The sequence below is a fragment of the Lissotriton helveticus genome, chromosome 10 (genome assembly GCF_964261635.1).
Source record: "Lissotriton helveticus chromosome 10, aLisHel1.1, whole genome shotgun sequence".
NCBI classification, from domain to species: Eukaryota; Metazoa; Chordata; class Amphibia; order Caudata; family Salamandridae; genus Lissotriton; species Lissotriton helveticus.
This window is the reverse complement of record NC_136071.1, coordinates 530,517,771-530,539,438: the sequence shown is the minus strand read 5'-3', so window position 1 is coordinate 530,539,438 and position 21,668 is coordinate 530,517,771. Positions and strand designations below refer to the sequence as shown.

General features: G+C 44.3%; 1 protein-coding gene across 2 annotated transcripts in view; it reads left to right on the top strand.

Annotated features, from left to right (window-relative positions):
- Positions 1-21,668, top strand: part of NPRL3 (NPR3 like, GATOR1 complex subunit) — a 343,712-nt gene that overhangs the window by 222,725 nt on the left and 99,319 nt on the right. For both annotated transcript variants that reach the window (XM_078663075.1, XM_078663074.1), the window contains 2 exons: positions 2,313-2,419; positions 19,666-19,795. In XM_078663075.1, the coding sequence (XP_078519201.1) occupies positions 2,313-2,419; positions 19,666-19,795 (237 nt within the window). The remainder of the gene's footprint in view (positions 1-2,312; positions 2,420-19,665; positions 19,796-21,668) is intronic.

The following is a 21,668-nucleotide window of genomic DNA, read 5'->3' as shown; positions in this document are numbered from 1 at the left end:
TAAATATAAATTTTGAGGATGGAAAGGTTGCTTGTGTGAAACTAAATCCTAAAAGACTTTATAGTGCTATGTGTTGTGATCGAAAAACACCACATTCATAGTATGGCAATGCAAAGTCTGATAGAAGGGAGTTAGCGGAATTATTTATTATTTACTGTTTTAAAATGTAAATATTGACCAAATGGTGGTAAGTTCCACCCTTTTATGATTTTTTTTAAATCAAATAAAAGTATAATCAATCAACTATATAAAAATGTTACCTGTAAATAAGAGGCTAACTTCCACCAGCAGATAAGATACTAGCCGAATAAGAGGCTAACTTCAACCTCAGGAAAAGTTGACTTAGTACTGAAATAGACTTTGGAAGTTTCCAATATAGTACTCATGATCTCTTTGCCACTGCAGCGCATGTGCAATTGACTGGTAACCAAGTAACAAAACCCAGCACCCCCTGCTTCCCTAACATGCACAACCACATGAGTGAGGTGGGAGGTGTGAACAATGTCGCAGTTTCCTGCCCTCTGTGTTTGCTTTCTCTGTGCACTTCTCAGGCAACAATATCCACAAATGAGTCTTTAAACATGAGAACAGTCTTGGACGAGGGAGGGGGTGGCAGAATGAAAGGTGAAAAAGAAAACTGGGTGCGAGTTCCTCTTCAACTGCCAAACCACTATGCAAAAAAAGTGTAAAAAATGAATATGTGGGTGTTTCCCTTCAACTGCTAAACCACACGCCTTTTCGCTTGAAACCTTCTATCATGTTTCTATAGTCGGTTGAGCATACTGCTTACCTTATTGTCCAGTTGTGCGTTCTGCTTTGTTAGGAATGAATATACATCTTTGACATTTGTAAACAATTGTGGTTTTTATGCTGACAGGAAAAAATTAAATATGTAAGACATCTAGGCTGACTTCAATCCAAGGGCTAATTATCAGAAATGTGAAGAACAATTTAACACATGCTGTGCGAACAGTTTGTCATTGTTTTCGCCAGTGTGTGGTGAGATTAGTGAAAGGAAAGCATTGTGGTGCAGCTGGGCCATTCTGACTGTTAAACCACCGTGGAAGTAACTTATAACCCTGAAACAATGGAAAGCTTATTTTTGCACAAGCCTGTGCTTTGTTATTTGTGTGCCTAAGAAAGCAAATGAATCACTTTTTCAGCTGATTCTTTGAGAAAAACAATTAGACCGGGGCGGGATCTGTAAAAAAAAAAGTGATTATGTTTATGCTGCAATATTTGTCACAAAGCAGTCAAACCAACTTTGTTTATTAAATCCTTTTTTTCAACTTTATTCACTCATTTTTATTTGAGAGTTTTTCCAAACTATTAAACGTGATGACGAATTGACATTTGACTTTTTTGGAATAACCGGATGATCTCAACCGGATTCAGCGTTTGCTTCAGGCTATTTCACAGGTTATCAAACGTGAAATGCTTCTTAGCTTCAGTTAGACTGAGAATCAAAGGGGCATGGAGGGAAGTGGTGAATTAGCTATCTGTTGTTGAAAGCATGTGTCTAAAATACACACAGGGCCATGCCTTTGCTCCCAGTTTGATGGCTATTTAGTTTATCTCTGTTCAGTGCTCCTCATTAGATGGCTTTCCTCCCTTTTCCTATTTTTGTCCCACCCCTGGAACATACTTTCTTTACCATTGTTTTGATTGGCTGACTTGAATGGTAGCACATCTACTCGCACTCTCCCGCTGCACTTTTTGCACACCTTATGTCCCCTATATACTCTCCGCTTCTCCGTTGCTCCCCATCCACACATGCTTCATTTTTTATCTAAATAATTTATTTTCTAACTATGCTTTTTCAAAGGCTCATCACCAAGTCGCCTAATTCCACACTTGTTCAATGCTCCCCCACCCCTGCTTTACTTATTATTATTTTTGGGGACCAGGCAGCTAGATGCTTAAAGGCCACTCACTTCCCAAGCAAGCTTTATTTTTTAATTCGCTATTCCGGAGGGGCAGTAGGCCATCTCCTAAAACTGTAGAGTAAATTTACTCCATTGTAAAGAAGGTCTTGAGGGGCTTTCAGGGTGAAAAAGGGAAGAAAGAACGGTATATATTTTGGGGATGTAAAGTTTTTTCCATGTAGAGGAAAACAACTGTGCACAATTGTTCTTGATTAATTCATTAACAGTTTTCTAAACTTCAGTACTTAAAACGTATGAAGATTTTGTATTGAAGAGAGTTCTGAATTATAGAAGCCTTCCTTATATCAATTTCATCAAGTTAAAACCTCCTATTTAGAGCACTAAAATGTACTGTCCTCTGCTTTAAGGCTTGATGTTTTTGTGCAGGTTTTCCAGTTGGCAGCCCACCTGGTTTACTGGGGCAAGGCCATTATCGTTTATCCTTTGTGTGAAAACAATGTCTACATGCTGTCCCCAAATGCGGATCTTGTTCTGTAAGTACGCGAACATCAATTCTGTAAATATGTCTTGTCATGCTTTGCTTTGGGTCTTTTGTGTGGAAATTGATTGCAATTGTTATGATTGTGCAGATGGTTATTTCATTGGTAGATTAAGGAAAAGAAGCAAGACCTGGGAGGGATGATCCAAGATAGAACTTATTCGTAGAGTTGGACTTTCAACTATAATTATATTTCAAAATGTGCACTCTTTCTTTGTTTTGTTTTTTACAAAAATTCTGACCCATCTCTTACAAAATAGACCGCAGACTCAGTTTCAAATCTTAACCCACTTGTATTTAGTATATAATAGATTAATAAATTATTGAAGCAAGTACTGTGGTACTGGGAACAGGGGTGTGAGGGGACCACTGCATCCTAATTATGGCTGTCTTTCACTAGGAAGTCAGGTGAATTGGATCTCTCTTTTGCTCACTTGCATTAGTGCCCATGGCACCCCTGCTTCCCCACATTACTGGACTTTTCATAAACCGCCAATAGAGTCCACCACTCCACTCTGCTACAGAGGCAGAACAATTTCTGTATTCAAGGCAATGACCTTAACTGATCGCATCTCTACCTGTTCCTGAAAAATCTAACATCATGCCGCTCCCACTGTATCCTTTACCTCCATTCATCACACTGTCATCCTGCAAGGCTCCATCTTCTCTTGATTCCTCTTCAGTGCACACTCCTGCCCTCTACCCAACTTCCTTAGATCATTCAACCTAACCTACTACAACTATGTGGATGACACGCAGATCACTCTCATTCTAAATTCCGCAGAGGCTCCTCAGACCTTGATAAATGCCTCCAAGCCATAGACCAGTGGATGCTACGCAGCCACCTTAAATTTATCTTGTAAAAAAAAACAAGATCCTCTTCTGTGGAATTGGGTGTATGACAATACCACCATCTGCCCAGAGGCACTTGAACCAATCCCAACCAAAGCAATGGAAGTAAAGTGTCCTGCAGGGTTTGTCGTTGTTGATCCTGCCGTAGTGCCGCAAGTAAATCAAATTACCAGAATTGCCTTATTCTGCATGTAATTTTCTGCAGTACATTTTCTGTTATCTAGGATTCCCACAAACGGTCGAGACCCCCTGCCCTTGGTGCTTTGTTACTGGAGTACGCCTATGAGCTATAACTTGAAACTCCAGTCTACATTCTATGCAGATTTCAGAATATCCAGGACACAGTGGCCAGAAAGCTGTAGCACCTCTTCAACAACATCACTCCAGCCTTACAAGCACTCCACCGTTTGCCAATGACCAGGCACAAGTTGTTTAAGGCTCCCTGCTTCAGCCACAGAGCCATCTACTGCATCAGGACCAGTTTGCTTTCAATTTAAAGCTCTGTATCACTTGCAAAAGACTAGTTTATACTGGACCCTCAGTGGGCTAACTATCACCCCATGTCATAATCTCAGCCAACGGACTACGCAAACTCATTAAATCTCTCATACACGAATCACAAGTAGGCTTTGTACCCAAGTGTTTCTAACTGAATCATATAAAGGCATTATCACATTTCCTCTGGAGCACTAGGGACCTGAGGACAGTGGCACTGTCCGTCTCATTGGATGCAGAGAAGGCTTTTGATAGAGTGGACTAGGGCTACCTTTTGCATGCCCCGAGAGGGCTAGTCTAGGCCAGAACTTTATCGTAAAGTATGGTGGCTGCATGAGACCCTCCCATGTAAAACGTGGAGGACACCTCTCCCAGCCATTTGTATTCGTCATATTAGAACGTAAATGGCGTAAAAAGTACGACCCTTATGCCAAAAAATGCTATCATGAAGCCAGAAACCACTATCACGCGGCATGTACAAAGGCAAGAGCGGCCTTCGTCTCAAAGGCAATCACCGAAGCAACTAACATGCCCAAAACTCTTTTTGCCAAAGTTAAGGAATTGGCGGGCGCACATACTACAGCCGCTGCACCCCCCTTAAGCGCTCAACAATGTCAGGCATTAGCTTGCTTCTTTACTGAGAAAATCGACAAAATTATCTCAGACATCAATACTAAAATATCTAATGATGATCCTCCCCCTCTGTCTAACCCCAGCCTACCTCAACCCACTACTGTTGACAACAACCTGCTGGAAGCCTGGCCGAATCTCTCATTAGAGAATCTCAAAGGAATCCTAAAAACTGTCAAATCCGGTTCCCCTAGGGACCCCATCCCTATTAAAATTATAAAACAATTGGATGACCAGTCCCTGAATATCATTGCCAACCTCTTAAACTTGTCCCTCGACCTCGCCACTGTCCCGGCCTTATGGAAGCACGCTATGGTGACACCCCTCTTGAAAAAGCCTAATGCTAACCCAGAAATACTGGCCAACTATAGGCCTATATCTCTGCTTCCTGCTTTTTCTAAGTGCCTCGAGAGACACGTACACTCCACGCTAGCCACTTTTGCAGAAGAAAACCTCCTACTCCACCCTTCGCAATCTGGTTTCAGGGCTGGTTTCTCGACGGAGACCGCCCTGTTAGGTGTCACTGAAAATATCCGACAACGTCTTGACCAAGGCCAAACGGTAGCACTTGTGCTGCTGGATCTAAGCGCGGCGTTCGACACCATCTCCCACGAAACGCTCCTTAGAGAATTACACACAAATGGCATAAGAGGAAAGGCTCTGGAATGGATCAAATCCTTTCTGGCAAACAGAACCTTTCAGATCGCATCAGAACAGGCCGAATCAGACACCTTACCCGCAGCTCATGGAGTGCCACAGGGGTCCATTCTGAGCCCTCTGTTTTTTAATATCTATCTCAAACCATTGGTAGAACTTGTTGAGAAGCTAGGGCTCACACTCATGAACTACGCTGACGACACCCAAATCATTTTTTCCTTGTCTAATTCTTGTCCCCACTCCCCGTCACTACTCAAGGAAGGATTACTAAAAATACTGAACTGGATGACAGCAAACCAGTTAAAACTGAACGGGGACAAGACGGAAATTCTGATTTTGGGAAAAGACAAAGATCTCTGGAACCCCGCGCATTGGCCAGAACAGATGGGTATTCTTCCTACCCCGGTGTCCCATGCTCGAAATCTGGGTTTTGTACTAGACAACGCCTTATCCATGGATAAGCAGGCCAGCAAAGTTACTGGAGTGTGTCTCACCATAACCAGATGGTTGAGAAAAATCCTATGGATGTTGCCTATGTCAACTCAGAAGACCGTAGTCAATGCCCTTATCACATCAAGGCTTGACTACGGCAACATCCTATATTTAGGCGCAAATAAATCTGTTATTGGACGACTACAAGTGGCGCAAAACGCTGCGGTCAGACTCCTGTGTAAGATTCCTAGGAACGCTGGTGTCTCGAACCATCGCCGAGACCTTCACTGGCTCAGGATTGAGAACAGAGTTCGCTTCAAGGCCTTGAACTACATGTTCAAAATAAAAACAGGAGGAGCCCCAAAATACCTCCAATCCCTTGCTTGCCTTTACACACCTAAGAGAAACCTTCGGTCCCAGACAGCAGCACGGTTCTGCATACCAAGGTTCAAACGTGTAAGATCAGGGGGCAGATCTTTTGCCTATCTTGGACCCTCCCTGTGGAACACGCTTCCTCCAAGCATTCGGAAGGAAGATAACTACCATAGCTTCAGAAAGCTTGTAAAGACCTGGTTGTTCGAACAATAATCCCTCAATGTTCCCTCCGTTTCTGTCTCTTCGCTTCTAGCTGTGTCTAGGCGCCGGGAAACCCTTCTTGGGTAGCTGTTGCGCCCTACAAATACTTCCTATTCTTGTTGGCATTGGTGCTCTTATCTTCAGCACTGCATACAGCAAGAGAAATGCAGGGGATAGCCACACCATCTGTCCTACTTAAAGCATTCCTGTAAGCTGATGAAATTATACTAACAGTAATGGAACCCCATACGTCCACTACCAGTGTCCATCATTCATTCTGCCTCAAGATTTTCCAATTACAAAATTACCTGGGATAAGTCTGAGGTGCTCCCCATGTCCAGACACAGCACTGGAGAAACTATTTACTGCCACCCATGAAATGGATAACAAAGGAAATAAAATACCTGGGTATCAGACTCAATCGTGGACTAGAAAACATAGCAAAGGAAAATTTAAATCTGCGTATGTCCCAAAGGAGAAACAATTTTTTGCGATGGATACAACTCAACATTTTGATGTGGGCAGGATATAAGGCATAAAAAGGATGGTGGCGCCCTGCTACAGTTATGTCCTGGGTATGCTTCCCATTAGAGTTAAACAAGGTATGTCAGGCCAAATTAATTCTGATATCAGGTTCATTAGGGGAGCGGCATGGCCGAGGTTGAAACCGTATGCTTTATGGGCTCACACAGTTTAAGGATTAATAGTACCCCCTATAAATATGTACTGTTCTGTCAATCACCTACTCGGATTTGCTAGTTTCCTACCTCAGCCATGTAAAAACCAGTATGGGTAGGCACAGAGAGGCACGTGCTTTAATGTCCACAGTCGCTGATTCCTCTATATGGTATATTACCATAAAGAGAGGCAAGAAGTAACTTGATCATAGGTTATATACATTTTCTTTGGAAACAGAACAATAGAGTATTAAAAGTTTGTCTATTTCTACATGTCTTTGCTACCTATATAAGGAAAAACGTGATACAAGTTGAGAAATAATCACTGCTGGAGAAGGATTGGGCCATTAAAAGTATACAGATTCTTCACCAGTTACTCCACAATGAAATATCTGACATTTCTACAGCAAAATAGGATCCAAAACAGTAGTTCATATACTCCAGCTTAGACCTTGAGTAAGTCCAGCCCCACTTATGGCCAACCACTGTTACTGCAACACCCTCCCGTAGAAGATATTTATTTTATTTTAAAGGTTTTATATAACGCTGTCTAGACCCGGAGGTATCAGAGCGCTTTACATGAGTATCAGACCATAATTGCAGGTTACATTGTTACAAAGGTTACACAGTTATTAGAGCCTGGCAACATAGTGACAAGTAAGGTCGAGACAAACAAAAAGGACATATACGTAAGGGTAAAAGCAGGCAAGGAGAGAGAGTCCGGGGAGGAGGAGGTAAGAGCAGGGGAGGTAGAAAGAGAATGGAGGAGGGAAGAGGAGGGGAGGGTGAGAGACACAGCGTGGAAAGAGGAGGGAGGGGTGACGGGGACACAAACCGGTAGACGAGTCAAAGCTGCGTCCAAAGTCCAGTAAGCTGTGATCCATGGGGAAGTGGTATCATTTCCCCATCTCTGTCGCGAGAGGCTCCCTATACGCAGTGTACTCTCTCAGAGGGGTCTCTGAGACTCCTAGGCCTACATACTGGATCCTTCCGCAAAAAGGGGAGAGGGAGTGCTTTGGCAAGGGGTGCCATACCATACCTCAACTGTGAGTGGCTCCCTAGGCGCTGTGGACTCTCTCAGCGGGTTCGCTGAGACTCCAGAGTATAAATATTGGATCTTTCCACAACAAGGGGAGAAGGAGTGCTTAGTCAAAGGGTACAAAAGGACAGGGGGCTAGGCGGTGTAGCAGGCAAGGGGAAAGATTCAGGTGAGAAGGGATAGGAGTAAAGGAAGTAGGACAAAGAAAGAGTGCTAAATGGGAACAGATAGATAGATAGGAGACAAGGAAAAAAGCAGAGTTACATAAATACGATGGGGGGTGTGTGCGAGACAGGGAGATGGAGAGAAAAACTGTGCCTAAAGTCCGGCTGGGTAGGTGACGGTCAGGGGATGAACCAAGGCCGATCTCCTCAATAGTTGAACAGAGCAGCTCCACCGGCCATCGGACATAGTGTTTGGACTCCGCTGTTAGGATGGAGATCAGGAGTACTTAAAAAATGTCAGATTTGGGGGGGGGGGGGAGAGAAATCATGGACCGAATGAATTCCAAACATCATCTTGAGGTCAGGCACAGTCCTGGTAGGATTATTAGGAAGATTGCAGCTGGGGGGAAAAAAGTAAAAAATGGCGGCCACGTCGCTGTGGCGCCCACTGCGGCAGTTCTCGCTCCTCTTCACCTCTGCCAGGCCAATAGGGACAGTTATGTTGCAGCAGGATAACTCTGTAGGTAGGGGGTTAACGATTTCCTATGGCTTAGGGACAGTTATGTTGCAGCAGGATAACCCTCAAGGTAAGGGGTTAACGATTTCCTTATGGCTGCGGGCGCTTATCTTCAGATTACGATTAGCACTACACCAAAGTCATGAGGAAGCTCACTTGTCAGCACCAGATACTGAATGCCCCTCCAACTTCAGCAGACCCAATGGGGACCTACAATGTCGCATGCAGCTATGTATTGTGTAGTGCACAGAGCAGGCCGCCACTCAATTAGACCAGCCCACCAGCCCAGCGCAGGAGTGGCTCCCGGTTCTTTAGTAGGCCTCTCGTACGATACTGTCCTCTGCTCTCCTCACCCAGGTCAGGCCCGTACTCCCAGGAATGGCCGTCGCCAGCTGCCAGCTGTTAGATGGCCTGTGGCAGGAGAATGAGCGTTGAGGTGCGTAGGCATCCAGATATTTCAAGGGGAGGCACAGCGCACCAGCGGGGACACAGAGTCTCAGCAGATCCAGCCCCTGCGCCTCACATGTGGAAATGTGAATGAACTTCACCCATGTTGTCCAGTTTCTTCTGCTGTGTGCGAAACCCAAGGTAGGGCAATTATCGTGAATTTAATCGGCAAGGAGGCAGCAGCCGAGTAGTCCTGCACGGCATCCGCTGTTAGCACGGGCCTTGATGCGGGCTAATATTTTCCCCAGCACGGCCACCTCACTTGCGGTAGTGGGCCCGGCTACAAGGCACCATGTGGCGTCAGGCGATCAGGTGTGATTTTAGGCACAGGGGAGCCCTCTGCGGGTAGCCCATCGGGGGAGAGAGCAGCCGACCTCGGCATCAGCGCCGAGGGTAGGGGGTATTCTTATGGGACCCAGGCCAGTGGGACATTCAACGCATTGTGGCGTGGGGGTCGTAGAGTCGCATCGCCAGATGATGCATCTGTTCGGAGGCGAGCCCCCTCGGTTTGCACGAGGGTCGGGGATGTTAGAGCGGAGCCAGGCACACCTGGCGCGTTGTGGAGTGGGGGGGTGGCGAGACGCGTTGCCTCCCCCCCACGTTGTGTGCAGGTGTACCTTGCGGGGGCTGATGGAGACATCACTCTGGCACTTGGGTTAGAGGGTGACGTGCGAGGCGAATAGAAGAGGCCAAGAGATCCCCTCTTCTGTCTTACAGGGTATTGAGTGATGCTTCCTGGGGGGAAAGCTGCCCAGAGCACAGGGCTCTCCAATCGTACAGGCTCGGGAATCAGGCAGAAGGGACGCGCCAGCTCTCCTGGAGGCTATCTGCAACGTTCGGAGGCCTCCGAGATCGTCGTCGGGGCGCTGCATGGGCGCATCAATAAACTGCGCACCCAGCGCCTGAGCGGGTCACTAAGAAGCAGTCTGCTGGCGGTCGCCAGGCTAGGTATCACTTGCGGGTGAAGGGTTGGGTCCCACCACAGCCCAGTGAGAACTTTTAATCCTTTTAATGAGGGTCGCACCTGTAAGTCCTCTTCTGCAGGCGCAGTGGTCCGCCGTATGTCCAGGGGCAGGTTGGTAAGTCGGGTGCGCTCACTGGTCCCTTGCTGTGAGTTTCAGAGCATATAGCGCCGCATTTCCCAGCATGGAGGATCCGCCACGGCAGACCTAGCAGACAAAATGGCGGGTGACACACAGACCTCGTACTGGCCCGCCACTGTGCCCCCGCGGTGTGCAGTCAGCTCCTTCCTCAGTAGGCTGAAGTAGGTTATCCGGGTATAATGTGACCCTGGTGCCACCTCCGAGGCGCACTGAAGCGGCGCTGCCACAAAGCTCTCTTCAGCCTCACCAGGAGCTTGGCCGCATCCGCCATCTCCCTCATCTCAGCTCCGGATATTACCGATCATACACCCTGCCAGGAGCACCAATACGGCCGGCATACACCTCCACCGCTAAACCGGAGGGAGTACAAGCATATTATAGCCCGTTTTCAGCTATAGGGAGGGTCCTTACAGTCTGCCCCGGGAAGCAAGGCCATAATATAGCATCCTGTTGGAAATTATGGTAAAGTAAAAAAATATATACATAAAAATGAATTATTTTACTATAAAATATTTTAATAACCTTTTTTAATTTAACAAATATATATTACATTAATTCTATTGGTAGATTTAAGTAATTTTGATTATATAATAAATATAAAAATGTTGCTTTGTGTTTTCTTTAATGAATCAATAGACTAATGTAATGTTTAAATGAATTATTTAATTCAAAATTAAGTTAATGCTGTAGTATTTTTGTATTTTATTATACATTTAAAATAAATATATAAAATGAATTTACTTTAATATTTAACATACAAATATTTGTAGTAACTTTTTATTAAACAATTCCCCTATAGTCTACCATAGGGAGAAATCCGCATCAGCGACAGAAATCTCTGCATACTTTTGAAAAGTTACAAGTAGTAACTTTGTGCTTGTAAATTTGTCTCCACCCCCTGGTTTCCAGGGGTGTAGACATGTAAGTTTACACTTTAAATAAATATACACTCGTAAATGATGAATAGCTTAAAGTAGTACATTTACTAGAGTAATAGTAAATGTATATGCATAGACGTATTCACACGTAAACTTGCCTTTGTGATTTGCCCACAAAAGTTGTTCTATTTTAAAATTCTACATTACTGGTCTCATCAGAGACTGCACACATTTGCTCTACTACCTAATATTGAGTGCTGGAGATACAACGTGGATTATTGTGAAATCCCCCCTATTCTATGGTACTGCAAATCGTTAAAATCATATTGGCAGCCAGTGTGAACAGAACTTTAAAGAGTGCATACTAGCCAGATTACTCCCTCAGCACATGTAGTATTATTCCATGATATAGCAGACATAAAAGACCTAAATCCGCATTCACCACAGATGGTTAGCATTCTTTCTATGAATAATCCCATCACTGGCAGCAGGTGACCATTCCGACAACAGACGGATGGCTCATGGAATCATATATAATCCATGACTGGATTCAAGCTAACCTGGCTGATGAGGGGTGTTTCCCTGCTGAAACTGGTCCCAGGATTCTTGTAAGTCTCTATTATATGCTACCCAGGAGACACAGGGCATGCAAGGCAGAGTGTCCACACATGGCTCCAGCTTTAGTTGTCCCACCCTGAGTGTGACAAAGGACAAAATGGACTCCAGCTTGCCACTGCAGACTGGAAGGGCAGTGTGTACATTGCTAATTCGACTCTGCCATTAAAACCAATGGAAAAGCTACCACTCCCTTAACATTTTATGTAAGACTACCCTTAGGAAGGCTTATGAAGTCCCATGGCAGGGAGCTGTATATTGTTAAGTAAGACATCTTTTTTGATATGTCTTGACAGCCACACTTCAAAATTGTAGTTTTGCTGAGGAAAAGTTAGTAGCGTAATTTGCTAACACAGAGTTACTGATTGGCATCCCAGCCTGGCTAACTTCTGAATGGTACTCCCTAATTGGGTACTGTAAGGTATTAAATTAATTGGACCACTAAATCCGACTTGAGGCCCAAGTTGAAATTGATGTCACTTTTACAGTTAAGCAACTTTTAGAAAGTTGCCACTCTGTGTCCAGTGGCATCACAAAAGAATTAGCACACCAAAACCTTTGTGCCCACCTGGGGAGATATGTGAACGACTCCCAAGCTAAGGATCGAAAGCAGTTGGCACAGAGTAAGGTGTAACCTCCTCGCCCAGGAAGGCCACTCAGGGTGTTCACTCAAAAGGCGAGCTTCTAAGGGGAAACTGCCTTTGAAGGGCCACCTGCAACAACTCTCCTGGGTAGGATGCCTTTTGTTCCTGCAGACAAGTTGGAGACAAGGACAACCGGTTGTCCCCGTGGTTGTGTAGCCCACAGGTAGCCACACTTATAGGGTGGGGGCTACAGAGCTCCTGGCAGCTGGGGAATGGTCCCTCCATGTTTAATGTGGCTAGAATACTGCACTCTGAGATAGGCAGGAGCCTAATTTTGAAGGAAGCACATCGCTAGGAGAGAGGGGACCCAGTAGACCATTGGCTAGTGACCGTGCTTTCCAGATCACTCTTTACTTGAAGAAAGGACCGAAGAAGGACTGCCCTGCTGCCCTTGAAACTGCATAGAGAGAGGCTACACCGTTGGAAGGACTACACCTGCTGCACTGTGAACTAGTAAGGTTTGGTCTGTGCCGTTGGCTCCTGGCCCATAGAAAAGTTGATTCCTGGCCGTATCTCACTTCAATGACTCCAAGGATCTGGTGGCTGATCCCCTGGAACCAGCTCCAGGGACACAAGAGCTGAAATAGCCCAAATCAACAAGTTGTTAGCCACTGCACACGTTTTGCCGCTTCCGGTCATCGGGCGCACAAAAGGACAAATCCGAGGCAGCCAAAGTCTGCTACACCCATGTCTGCTGGGCCCGGGAATGCTATCAGAGTCTGGATTTATCGTACCCAAGGGACACAAGCCCCCATCTAAGGATTTCGCCCCAACCCCGATGCAACAAGACCGGTATCCCAGCATCGACTGGCCTGCTACTCTAACTTAGAGGGACTTTGATCGCTGTAGGCGGAGTCACTCTTCAACACCCATGGACTGGGGAACAACTACAAAGACACCCCCATTGACCACACCTCAACTGGAGCATCTATTGAGCATCTTTAGCCTGCATCCCCGGCATCAAGGTCACTCTGTTGTAGTCTACGGCGGTCATCCTGTAAAGCTTGGAACTTGCCCTAAAAATGGTCTGGTGGCCAGGTAACTGTTCATATTATCCTCTCTAGCCCCCTAAATCTCCATCCTACCGACCAAGCCGGGCCGAGTTTCTAAACAAAATCGTTCAATCTTTTAAAAAATATACAAACTTTTTGTTGACCAATGCTTGCTTGTTGTATTTAAAAGTATTTAAAAGTTTACAAATGTGTATCTCCACAACCCTCCAGTGGGGTTTGATCATGAAGGCCTCTAAAAATTCATAAAATACGCATTATTTTTATAAATTGCTGTTGTGTCTGTTGTTGTGTGACTTTCTTGTTTCCTTGTTTGGTGCTGTTACATGCTTTACACTAAGTTCCTTTGTCAAGCCTTGCTGCATGAAGCCACAGCCACGAAAAGTTGAGCTTAAGATTTACAAACAAGCCTGACTGGACCAAAGACAGTTTTTGTGAGTGTATTACACTATGAGGCTCGCAACAACTAAACAGTTATTCTGTTAAGAGTGCCATGTGTATCCTAGTCGCATTTGACGACGTTTAGGTCATATCCTCACTTATATATTGTAAGAACACATTATATATTCTCGTTTCCAAGATTCCTTAGAAAAGTTAATACAAATGTTTTAATATTTTGTTACTCATGCAAACATCTCATTCGAATTAGAACTTCCCACTTCACTTCTCGATCAAATCACAATTATTTAACTCAGTATTTGAACTGCTTATATTCCTGTTAATTGGTGTGATACTTTGATGATACCTAACTTTCAAAAGGGCACAGCTACTTTAGCCCAAACAATTATTACCCAATTTCCCTTTTGGGCGGTCTTGGTGAATTATTTGGAAAATCGGTACTCATTTTATTTAGTGATTAATTGTGTTATCTTTGATAGTCAAGCTGTTTGTTGAGATATTTGTACAACTGGAGAGGGACTTCGGATATCATTAATAGCGGCATTAAAATAGGTTACATTTTTATGGAGTTTTTTCTTGATGTGCATGAATCCTCTGCTATTGAGATCAAAAGATACTAAGAAATTCCTTGGTGGTGGAAGATATGTTTGGTTAAATGGTTAAGAATAAATAGCTTCTTTTTTACTAAAATGCAGCCCATGTTTACTGCATTTTTCTGTTGCACACAATCAGCTCACACTCACAATGCTTTTATCCTAGAGAGGAGCATTGTGGGAGAAAGGCTCCACATCGCTGTGCTCCAGGAAGGAGCCAGATGCTGTTTGCATTATTTTTAAGTAAGAAATCATTCAGACAGCCTCGGTTTCTTTCAGGGGCACAGATTTGTCTGTACCTCAGATAGTAAACAGACACTCTTTTGAGTAATTCTTGGGTTAGTTAAGCATGCAAAGACAACAGACTAACAGCGTCTTCCTCTCACAATGCTAGTAATAAATAGATAAGCATTGGTAGACAAAGGAGCTGTGTGAAATGAACCAGGAATTGAAGATGAGAGGAGGCGGAACGATCCTAGTCCCTCTCCGTCCAGTCTCCCCCTTCTGTTTTATTTCTTATCTTGGTAGGATGGGAGTGATGTGTGGTCAGAGCTTGGCTTGCTCGTCCCACCCTCTTTCCCAGCTGCCTCCCTCCCCACATCCCGAAAAAGTGGATCAGGCCAGTAGGCTTGGTTAGGCGTCATCTGGAGCAGTAAAAGCTGCCTTTAGCCTCGTCCAAAGCCACACCCATCCGCCCAGTCCTGATAGGACGTCACAAGCATATCAATGAGGCGGCCCATATGTAAGTGCTGGACCATCTCATTCAGGAATTTGTCAGTGCCCAGAAGGGATCAGGCAGCAGCAAAGTTCTCCCCAGCATCCACACTACTTTCAGGAGATTGCCCCTCATTGTGGGAACAGTTTTCTTTTTTAATATAAACCTGGCACCTGACAGCGAATCCCAACTCAAAATTGATGCATATCAATGCATATATATAAGGGCATCATGAAAACAACCTCTCTCTCTCTCCTTCGATATATATATATATCTTCCAATGTGATCCGTCACAGTTTGGCGCGCTTACAGGCTGGTCCTCTGCTTAGGGGCCGGATCCTGGCCCAAAGTAATTTTTTACAACAAAGGACGCTGCACTCCAGAACTGATTTTGTGCACAATTTATTCTTGGCAACTTCTCAAACCAACGCGTTTCAGCCCTCTCACAGCTTTTCTTTTCTCACAGTTAGTGTATTTGATATACAAAACTTTATTAAGTTGCAAATCATACAATGTCGTAAGAGGTATTAATGGTATCAAGGATAGTAGCGTTTGATATAACAATGACATAAATCTAACAAACGGCAATAACAACGCTGAACCTGACACAAAATGCAAGTCCTGATTTTCTTTTATTATGTTATTAAAGTTTTGTATATCAAATACACTACAGATCCTACAATGCCCCATTAAGGCTAAAGGTGGGTATAAAGAAGTGTAACAAAGAAAGGACTCACTAACAGTGAGAACAAGCATTTGCAATGCAATAGGTCTCGCAGCATTAAAGTTTGAGTTACTGGCATTGTAAATGACAATGCTTTGCATTAATTATTTTTCTAAATTTGCAATTGGTATATAAACATTGTTTGTGCTCGCCACTCTCGCCTCGCACATCGCCCTATAGTGACAGATTGGGGATCAGAGAGGATCGAGGCTTCTCCTTAGTCCCGTGTAGGGTGTCAACAAAATTGCTTGTCATCCGTTTCCCAGGAGTATTCAATTAGTGTCCTAACTGTGCGGCCATTTTAAAGTGAGGCGTTGTGTAGCTCTGGAGCAGCTCGCACACCAGTTTCCTAATGGTATTCCATTTGCTGGCCAATGTGAGGGGAGCGATCTGTGTCTGTGGCTGTCTGGACTCTCATGGGTCTGAGAGGTGACCTTAAGGAGTGGCCCGTTAGATTCGGGGTTCTGGCAATCGGATGCTGTGTCGGCGGGGCAGCCATTTTAAGGGCAGGCAGTGCAGAGCTCTGCAGTGACTCTAATACAGCTGCCTGCAGAACCCCTTGTGCCAGCTTGTAGATCAGGGATGGTCGAGGCTCTCTCTGGCCCACTGCAGGATGTCCTTCAGTTGCCTGCAGCCCGTTAGCCGCGAGTTACCTTCAGCGCTGTCTTGATTGAGCGGCCATTTTAGGGTCAGGCGCTATGGAGCTCCGTTTTTGGGTGGCAGCCTTCGCGGTGTCCAAGTGCAGGGAGCGGTCTGGGGCTGGAGGCACTCTCGAGGGTCCCCTTTTGCATCCCACGAATTCTTTCTGAATTTGGGTGCTGCCTGCGGCGGTCCTCAAACTGCAAAGATGGATGCAGCCTGTTCCGGTCGTCCGATTGCGATCACCCTTGAGGGTCCGATTTCTGGAGTTTGTGTGTGCCGGTTTCCTTCTCCGAGTGTGCTCTGTGCACAGTGCATGGTCCTCGCTCACATGTCCGCTCCTCTGTGTGTCGTGCGTGCACGCTGTGACCCCAGTCTGCGGCGCGAGGAGCACCGCGCACGAGGCAGGCACATAGTGCCCGAGCTGCGCACGAGAGAGACCCAGCGAGCACAACCTGCAGCGTGGAGCGCCCCGAGCAAGAGCGGACAGGGCACCATCATGGCAGAGGTAGATTCAGACGCGCACCTTCGGATTGCGTCGCGTGCGTGAGCTTGTAACGTAGACAGCTCACGCGCGCGATCCAATCCGAAGGCGCACGTCTGAATCCGCCTCTGCCATAGACAATGCTGCGCGCGTGGCCAGCTCTTGTCTCCCCTCGTTGTCGGCTGAGCCGACAGCTATAGTTCTCTCAGCGAGAGCACGCTTTCGCGCGCTTTTCGCAGCGAGACCAGAAAACCGTGAGAAAAGCCGTGAGAGGGCTGAAACACGTTGGTTTGAGAAGTTGCCAAGAATAAATTGTGCACAAATTCAGTTCTGGAGTGACGCATCCTTTGTTGTAAAATACATATATATGTGTGTGTGTGTGTGTCAGTTGAGCCATCGAAAGATTAGAGAACTCAACTCTGATTCCTCTTACGAAGATAGCATCATAGGACCCAGACATCTTACAAAATGATCATCCTGTTGCTGGTCTAGAATGTCTGTCGACATGTCTATAGAGGATAGTGTTGTTTCGGCTCCAGGATTTTTGGGCTGTCATCAGTGGTTAGATTCTCAACAACTGGTCTTTCTGCTACTCCCAGCTAGTGGACTGCACTGCAATCGCATTTTGCTAACTGCTGTACCACCTTCTTCCACTGTGTTGTTGACTTTCAAAAAGCCCATTCAGAACGCAGCATGGCTTTTTTTTTATCTTCCCCATCATAATAAGTGTGTTAAATAGTCAATTTGTAGATTTTTGGAAACCTTGTCTGTTATCCAAAGCATAGATGGTCTTGTTCGGGCATTCACGCTCCCTACCTTTATTAGCTGTAACTCCAGTCACACACCAAACAGTGAACCACACTATAGGACCAAAGGCTGTTCGAGCCACCATCCCGTGTGTTACAGGAGCCACCTAGTTAACTGTTCTTGCCAACAATGTGCACGCTGCCCAGCATGACTTATTTATCTTGTTTCCAGTCATTGTCCCTTAAGCCTTCACAAAAGGATAAGCGACCCCACAAAACTTAAAAGTGTCCTCCCTGTGCACCCCCATGCTCCGGCGTATAATATCCCACATCAGCAGCATGAATGCATTTGAAGACCCCATAACCATTGTGCTTACTCCCTTTACATGGCGAGTCTCTGGAGAGGGGCGGTCCCATGCTCCTCATCCTTGAGGTGGTATTAACAATCTCTGATTTGGAGTGCAAAACACTCGAGGGCACACAGTCTCCTGCTTCCCATGTACACAATTCTCTGTGTAGACCCAAACTTGTGTCCCACATTTACCTCCTAAATGTTGGCTGAAGGGACATGCTCCCTGCTGTCTTATTGGCTAAGCCCTGATTGTTTGGGATTAGTGTCAAAGAACTATGAGGAATCTTTGGGCCTTCACCTATGCCACTTTCCCTGAACACTTATTGTCTGTTTTATGATTCTTCATAGTCATCCATTGGCCACTCTTGCTCTTCCTCATAAAGCTTACGTCTCTGCCTGTATTGCCTTGTACCTGTTGGTTACAGTACCATTCACCAGGGTGGCGGTTAAAATGGATTCTGTTGTAAACTTGCCTACTGAATCCACTCAGCCTATCTTATTTCTCCTCTCTTGCCAGATTCTTCCACACTCTTTTAATTTCTAGCAGTTTTGTCATTTGTAAAACCCGTTCCTTGTCAGAGGATAAATAAAAATCAAGACTCTCTTGGGATCACCCAAAGGTTCACAAATAGCCTATAGTCTCATGCACAACCCAACATCCAGTTATACAAAAGTGGCACAATCCTTCCTCATCAAAATCAAAATGGACCCTATCCAACAATTAAAATACACACAATGATAAACCCCAAAATGTTTATAACAGAAATATATTTATTAAAAACTTTGTTTTCCTCCCTAAAAAAGTAAGGATTGTGCCGCTTTTGTATAACTGGATGTTGGGATGTGCATGAGACTATAGCCTATTTGAGAACCCTTGGGTAATCCCAAGAGAGTCTTGATTTTTATTTACCTGTGGAACCCGTCTCTTGGGCAGTGGGGTCGCTCCCTTTTCTTACAAGTAACCTTGGCTGAGGATGACAACACTTCCTCTTTCTCCCCACCCGCTTTTAATAGCAATTAGGATTCAAATAAGGAATGAGATGAGAGAACCTTGTGAAGGAGACCAACCAAGATCCTAAGAGATGTCGGTGATGGTGTGGAAGTGGGAGGAAAAAAGATGAAACTACCGGCATTACAAAGACTTGTGGTTACCACTAGTGACAGTACAACATGGCCACCTTTTTAGGTCCCCAGGCATGTCCTTAAAAGAGCATACTTCTTGAGAGTCTTTCCTTTACCCATACATTTTGTGAAAATACATTTTTTTAAACATGCTGAACAGTCTTCAATATCTCTAAGCAAGGGTTATGACTGGCGGGTATGGAAGAGACTGGCAGGCGTAGGTGGAGTGGATTGTGAGAACGAAGCAGGAGGAAGAGCAGACAGTGAGATCTGTAGGTCCTACAATCTGGGCAGATGGAGGGGAGAGAAGCAACTGGGGTAGACACTAAAGAGGAAAAACGTCTGCCAGTATTAGAATACATCACAGGATCTGATGTACATTCTAAACATGCAATGTATGGAAGTCTGACTTCATGGCTCATATTTTGGGAAGACATTTGTCTATTTTTTGGACGTAAAACTTGCAAAAAGGTCCTAACTGAATAACTAAGGAGAAAACCATAATTAAAAAAATGTATAAACTTCGTCATAGCTTTTAATTTTGTAAGCACACCACATCTACTTGTGAAGAGCCAATCTTAAGCAACCGCAGAACTAGTAAATGCAAATAGTAAGTTGTTTTAATTTATATTTAGATGGTGAACGTTAATTTTTAATGCAAACTGATATTTAAAGCACTGAAGTGGCCACTACATGACATTCACATCTTTCCAATTTTATTTTGTGTGTAGGTACTCACCTTTGGCGGACCAATTTTCATGTCAATTTCCAGGTCATGATTTGCCATCTGTTCTCGCCAAGTTTTCGCTGCCAGTTTCGCTGTCAGAGTTCAAGAATCCATTGGCCCCTCCAGGTCAGGAGGTAGGTTCAGCTTCTCGTGGTTGAGGAAAGCGTGATGCTCCAACTTCCCTGAAAACATGCTAATACTTGACTGTACCTCATGGATTACTATCAGTTTACCTGTTTGGACCCCATACTAGAAAGAGTACATAACTTACTACATCACTATTTAATGTGAACATGGCTTGTACTCCTGGTTGTGCTCTATTTAATAGTTTTCTTTCAACTTATTTGAGCTAGTGTGTAGGTGTTACAAACAATTGCTGTGGTGTCATGTATAGGAGGGATCTTGAATGATTTCTGTTTTGTTACTGAGAACAAGGCTAATTCTTATTTTTCAGTTCTGTGATCCAATTCATTAGCACATACTGAGGGAGTATTTCAACAGAAAGAAACCTAAAACATTAAAAGAAAAACAACCTGAAATACTTTAAATAGTTTCTGTTTCGTTTTTGTTCTTACACTATGGTAGAATGGTAGGAAAAATACAAAACAGGACGTCTTTTAGATCTGTTGTTGTATAGGAGTGAGCTGTGGCAAGAACGTATTCCACGCTAACAGAAACTCAAATCAATTATAAGAGATGGCTGAAGTGTGTATCAGCCAGAGAATGTCGGTCTCTCCTCAGAGTGCAGTGGGAAAAATAAAGTACTGTCACCACACAGCTGAACATCAAAATTAACAATTGCTAATTGCAGTTTTGATGAAAAACAACGACTTTAAGTACCCTGTTGTTTTTAATGAATCATTACCACATAGATCCCATTGTTACATTATCAAATATAGATGAGAAATAAATTGTAATATTGGATTTTCCCAAATTCAGAATATAAATGTTTGTGGTGCCTAAAAGGCTAATGTTTAAATTGCATGACCCCTTTGATGAGAGCGCGGGAACTGGGCGCATTTGCTGTAGTTGCAGTGATGTAATAATAGTATTTTCTTTGCTCTTCACTCCTAGGTAACCCTGGCTTTGTACTACAGTATCGTGGCCCAAGTCAACAGTTTCGAAAGGATTATCTACCTAACCCAATGTACTAACAGTTTAGTTTTTTAAAGGCTGTGATATTCCCATACTGGGAAGCCATTTCAAAAGTTGTTTAAACTCAACATTGCTGGTCATCGAAGGCCAATTAGATGTACAAATCTCAAAGCGATTGAGTTTAATTTTGATACTACATTGTAAAGAGTTGTGTGTCGTAAGGTACTAAACAAGAGTTAGTACTTGCTAGAGAAGATTAATCCAGTTGTACATTTAAGACCTATTTTAGCATTGCTGAGTGGGTGACCCTATTACTAGAACATCAAGATAGATTGCATTAATTAATTTTCACCAACCTTCTGTAGTATTTCTGATTTATGGGAGCATTGAGGATCCACCTCATCTGTCCCACGTAAAGCCGGGAGTCTGCAAAAAGCTGTTAACAGACTACCACACGATCGAGAAGGAAGGGAACAGATGGAGAGAAAGCGTGTGATGCTTAAGCAAAGCAACAGCCTTAAACTAGTTGTGGTTTCTTTAGCACATTTAATGTTAATCTGAACAGGAAGTCTAGTGTACAAGTCCTGGAATACAATCTGAGAACAGTTATTATATTTGAATACTATATTTTCCTTAATGATTCCATGACAAACCCAGGAGTATTTTTAGGTTCAGATCCTTAGATATTCTTCCTCTAGCTCCCTCTCTCCTATAGTCTTTCGGTGAAGATGACAGCAGTTTCACTATCACCAAATTCCCCTAATGAATCTTAGTTTGGAAGGCACTCAAACTGTATTTCCCACTACTTTTTCACCATCTTCTTTTGTAATTCACTGGTGAACAAGTTATAGTTTAATTCCTGAGCTACAGCTCTAGCAGATACCTCACTCAGAAACAGAGGGTAAACCCAAA